The sequence below is a fragment of the Trichoderma reesei genome (genome assembly GCF_000167675.1).
Source record: "Trichoderma reesei QM6a unplaced genomic scaffold TRIREscaffold_28, whole genome shotgun sequence".
Classification (NCBI taxonomy): Eukaryota; Fungi; Ascomycota; class Sordariomycetes; order Hypocreales; family Hypocreaceae; genus Trichoderma; species Trichoderma reesei.
The window spans coordinates 222,709-227,217 of record NW_006711175.1 but is presented as its reverse complement, the minus strand read 5'-3'; the positions used below and the strand labels follow the sequence as shown (position 1 = coordinate 227,217).

Genomic DNA, 4,509 nt, shown 5'->3' with positions numbered 1-4,509 from the left:
GGCGATGTGCTGTGAGGATGGATGACTTTCTGCTGCGTAAGAGAGCGATCTCGGAATCGTGGGGGAGGGACGAGTTAAATTCCAGATGGAGTCCGACTACGCAATTCAAGGCCGACGATGGATGCGCTCCACCAGCCGCTGAGCGGTTTCACCCTGGTCCGATTGCCTCAGCTGCCGTCCTTTGTACGCAAGGCTGTCTCCGTCTTGACCAGTTGGGTCGTGATTTGGATTCCTGCTGTTGAAAAGACACAATAGTAAGAATGGTGAGAAAGAAGAGAGAGAAGAAGAAGGGTTGATGGAAACAAGGGCGGGATTGGTTCACAGGGCAAGTGAAGGAAAAAAGCAAGGCTGCAGTTGGCTTGAACGTCGATCGGCAAGGCGACGAACAGGACAGGATGGCTCACCTACTAATAAGTAGGGGCCCGTACGAATATCTACTTGTATAAAGCCGGCGATTCATTGGCCTGTGAGTCTCCGATGAACCGAAGCAGAAAAGAGTCAGAGTCTTTAAGTGGAGGGCCGATTATGGCTCAGAGTCTGATTCATTGGCCCCCCCGGGCTGAGTAGAGGCTCGTGGCGTGCCTGATTCTTATTAGGCCGAACAGCGGCGAATAATGCCACTTCCCCATTTTTTTTTTTTACAATTTCTTCTTCTTTTTTTTTCCAACTTTATTTTCTTTCTTATCTAATAGTACTATCACTTGCTATAATGTAGCATGTGTACTGTACTGGCCGCCTAAAAGTCTGTTGCTGGAACCTTCTCTTTGGGGGTTGAGGCCTAGGGTAGGTCGACAATAGCATATACAATCTGATGAGGCTCAATGCAGGAAGTAAATCGTCGAGTAAACCGTCGAGGTTGACCATTGAGAGACAAGTCCTATGTCTCCAAGGTGCACAGCCCTGCGCTTCTCTCTACAGCCTCTCCTTGTCCAATCAGTTGAAATGACCTAATGGGTGCTCTTGACGTCTCCAGGGTCCAGAATCAGCAGCCGTTGGTTCTACAAACCAATTCATTTGGAGAACTCCAAGGAAAGGGCAGTGGATACACTCCTGGCGAACCGTATCTCATCACCAGAGGCCCTTGATCATCAAAGCCAATGTTCGATACAGTCCTTCGATTAATCTCTCTACCTTATCAGTAGAATATATTGCTCGTCCTCTCACACATCTTTCTCTTTTGCTCAAGAGCTACTGCTCTGAAGATTCCACGCAGAATGTAGCATCCTCTGCCACCTAAGCCAGCCACTAGCTACCGTGATATCAAAAGACAGAGAGAAAGAAGCAGAAAAAGAAAGAGGACAAGCTTGGCCAGAAAAGCACCCATCGCACGGTGCCCGAAACCTCTGCGTCCGGACAAACAAATGCTGAATACGTCGTGCACCCTATCCAGTGATTGCCAACACCCGTCTATTCCAACACGCCCTTTACCATGGTCCTCCTCCTCCCGTTGATGATGGAAACGCAAACTAAAAGACGAATACAACCCGCGAAACGTAGAGCCACCGCAAGGCCTTATATATGGAACAAGAAGAGAAAAAAAAAGATAAGAAAAGAAAGAAACGAAAAGAGCACCTATCCCACCGTTAGAGACCTTTGATATTGGTGGATGTGGGAGTTTTCATCTAGTCCAGATGTCGTGTCGTCGTCCAATCGTCCGATCATCACAGTGATTAATCCGTCTCCTATAGCAGCAAGTTCTCCTTGGCCGGGCCGATCCCATCTCACCGCCGACCAGAGCAGCCCATCGCTTAATCATACCCATCGCTCTCCGCTTCTCTCCTCTTCTAGGCATATGCCCAGACGAAGGCGGAATCTATCGCATCCTCGCAGCTGATAACGGACAGTCTTCATATGCTTGCGCCTGCTGTCAGCTCCATCCCCTGGCTTTCTGTTCCGGCAAAAGTAAACTTGTCCATAGGAAAATCTTCCTCGGGCGTCCGGATTCCTATGCCGCTATCATCGTGAGAATCGGTAGTCATCGGCGCCGGGTTGGTGCTGCTCGGCGGTGGAAACGGCGCCCGGCCCGGCTGCGTGTGCGATACATTGACATCATCGCTGGCGCTGCTGTACCGGGAGACCTGTCTGCTCGTTGCTTTGCTAGGGGCCTGGGACTGGCGCTCTGCAGCCGGCAGAGGTGCTCTGGCACCTTCTCTCATGAACCCGCCTTGCTCGGCCAGGAAGCAAGTCATTTCATCGACCCACGTCTTGGTAACCCACCAAGAGCCAAAGCTTTTGCCCTGGGCCAGTGTCAGGTCCCGCATGACGGCGGTTCCGACTCTTTCGACGCACCACACGATATCCGCATGCGAGGCGTAGGGGAACTTTCCGGGCAGGCTCTGGAGAAAGTTGACCCATCTGTCCAAGACGTTCTGGCCTGATGTGTCGGCGCCGCTGTCGCCATCTGACTGGCGACCGCTCCGGGTGACCACGTCTCCGTAGATTGTCAGGCATTCCACCTCCCAGGGCACATTTGCCGGGTCCAGCAAATCTCTAATTTCCGTCACCAGTAGGTTGACGACGTCGTCCATGCCGCGGGTCGGGACGGTCTCCGCAATCTTGCGCGCCCGAATCATGGTTATCCAATCCACGTACATCTGGTCGCGATTGGCCGGGTTCGAGAGCATGTTGGCGGCAGCATGTGCCGTCAGGTTGACCCGCAGGGCACGGTCGAGCAGGGCTGCAAAGATGGCAGCGGGCGACTCCTTGGCCGCGATGACATGCTGCGGCTGGCCTTGGAACGACTCCCGAATATGCGGCACCAGCCTCTCGGAAATGTTGCGAAGCGTGTCGAGAACCGGCTTAGGGACAACCTGGAGTGTCAAGCCAGAGACGATGCGCATCATGCGTTGATAAAGAGCGATGTCGCATCCCTCGATCCACGGGGCAAGGGCGGGATTTCCGAACAGCTTCTGGACGGGCATGGTGAGTGTGCCCTGGAAAGAGGTGTAGAGGTGGAAGAAGGTCTTTTCACGGCAGTATCGAATGCACTCTACCAGCGACGTGCAGTGGGATCGGTACAGTGCAGACAGCGACTTGGCCGCATCAGGGTCGGTGCCGTGGGGTAGGTAGGACTCGATGGGAGGCAATGCAATCGGCTCGGATTGTTCAAAGGCGGTTTCGTCAGGGGGCGGAAACGCCAGCTGAAGCGGCGTCTTGCTGGATGTGGCGTGGAGGTTGTCGATGTTGCTGAGGTCGGGATGGTTATAGAGGCTGTGGGATCTGCCTGATGCCTTGGCTGCCGAGCTGCTGCTCTGAGGTGTCTGAGACGAGGGCAATGTGTCCCGGTGAGTGTTGCTCTCAGGCTGGGTCGGGGCGCTGAGACGAGGTCAGTAACAGAAGCAACTCTCCCGAATTATACCTGATGAACTCACCTGAGGCTGTGGGGAAGGCTTGTTGCTTCCGGGAGGGCTCGCGGAGGCTGCGGCTGTGGCACTTTCGCTTCGGGCTGGTCCTCTGCGAGAGAGAAGTTGACGTAGTGGTACTTCGATTCGCCTCGAACACCAAGACGGCGTGTCTTGAGGCCAGGAAATAGAACCCTAACCAGCTTTCCAAAGCTTGCCGGGTTCAGGACTGTGATCCTCTCGGTGGCGCATCGTGAAGCATAGTTGGCGTACACCCGGCCTCGGGGAACGGAGCCTTTGCCCTTGGAGCAGACTGAATTGATCCTGAAAACAAAGAGTGTCAGAGTAAATCATGGAACATCAACATACAGAGCGGCAAGAAAGCGCATACCATAGCATAGCAAAGACCTGGCGAGTGCGTTCCGAGTTGGGCCCTCGCTCGTTTCCATGCAATTCACGTGCCACGTCCTGCAGACTGCGATGCCGATTGGTGCTGTACAGGTGCCGCATTTCCAACTCGTTGTTTGCACTAGATCTCGCGGTTGCCTTGGCGGCGCCGGTAGCTCCCGTCATGGAGTCGCCGTCGTCGTTGTCGTCGCGATCCATCAGCTGGCTGTCCCCCTCGGTGAAGCTCGCATTGGCGCCGCCGTACTGCTCGGCGGGCAGTGGATGCCTCGCCATCGGGTGGTGCTGCTGGTACTGCATGTGATGGGCCATGGAAGGCCCCATGGATCCGTCCATGGCGAAGTCTTGGTTCGCCGACTGCATGTGGGTCGCCGCCTGTAGGATCATGTCTTCAGGGGACAACTGCGGCGCGCCGCTCATGTCCTTGCTATGGCCGTGGTGCTCGCTCGGGATCCATTGGCCGCCATACAGAGACGAAGCCTCGGCGAAGGCGGCCTGGTCCAGGTTGGGCTGGGTGCCCGCGCTGTGAATCGACGTTGTGGAAGCGCGGGAGACTGGCCGCTTCCGGGACTTGGTCGCTGCGCGTGTCGCCGAAGTGTCTGCGGCAGAGGAGAGAGAAGCAGTTAGTCAAGTCACGGCGGCAATTGCAAACAGGCTGATCGGGGCATACCCTGCTCCATCTTTACAGCCGCCGTCGGCGTTCAGGTCAGAAGAGGTGCGAGGTTGACAGCAAGAAGGCGGCTGGCTAGACAACAAACATTGG

General features: G+C 55.2%; 1 protein-coding gene across 1 annotated transcript; it reads right to left on the bottom strand.

Moving 5' to 3' along the window:
- Positions 1-1,847: 1,847 nt before the first annotated feature.
- Positions 1,848-4,328, bottom strand: TRIREDRAFT_69349 (uncharacterized protein; the record flags this gene model as incomplete). The annotated part of the gene is made up of 3 exons (XM_006969035.1): positions 1,848-3,315; positions 3,372-3,665; positions 3,733-4,328. Coding segments are annotated over 3 exons (2,358 nt in total), but the record flags the coding sequence as incomplete, so codon positions are not given.
- Positions 4,329-4,509: the final 181 nt, after the last annotated feature.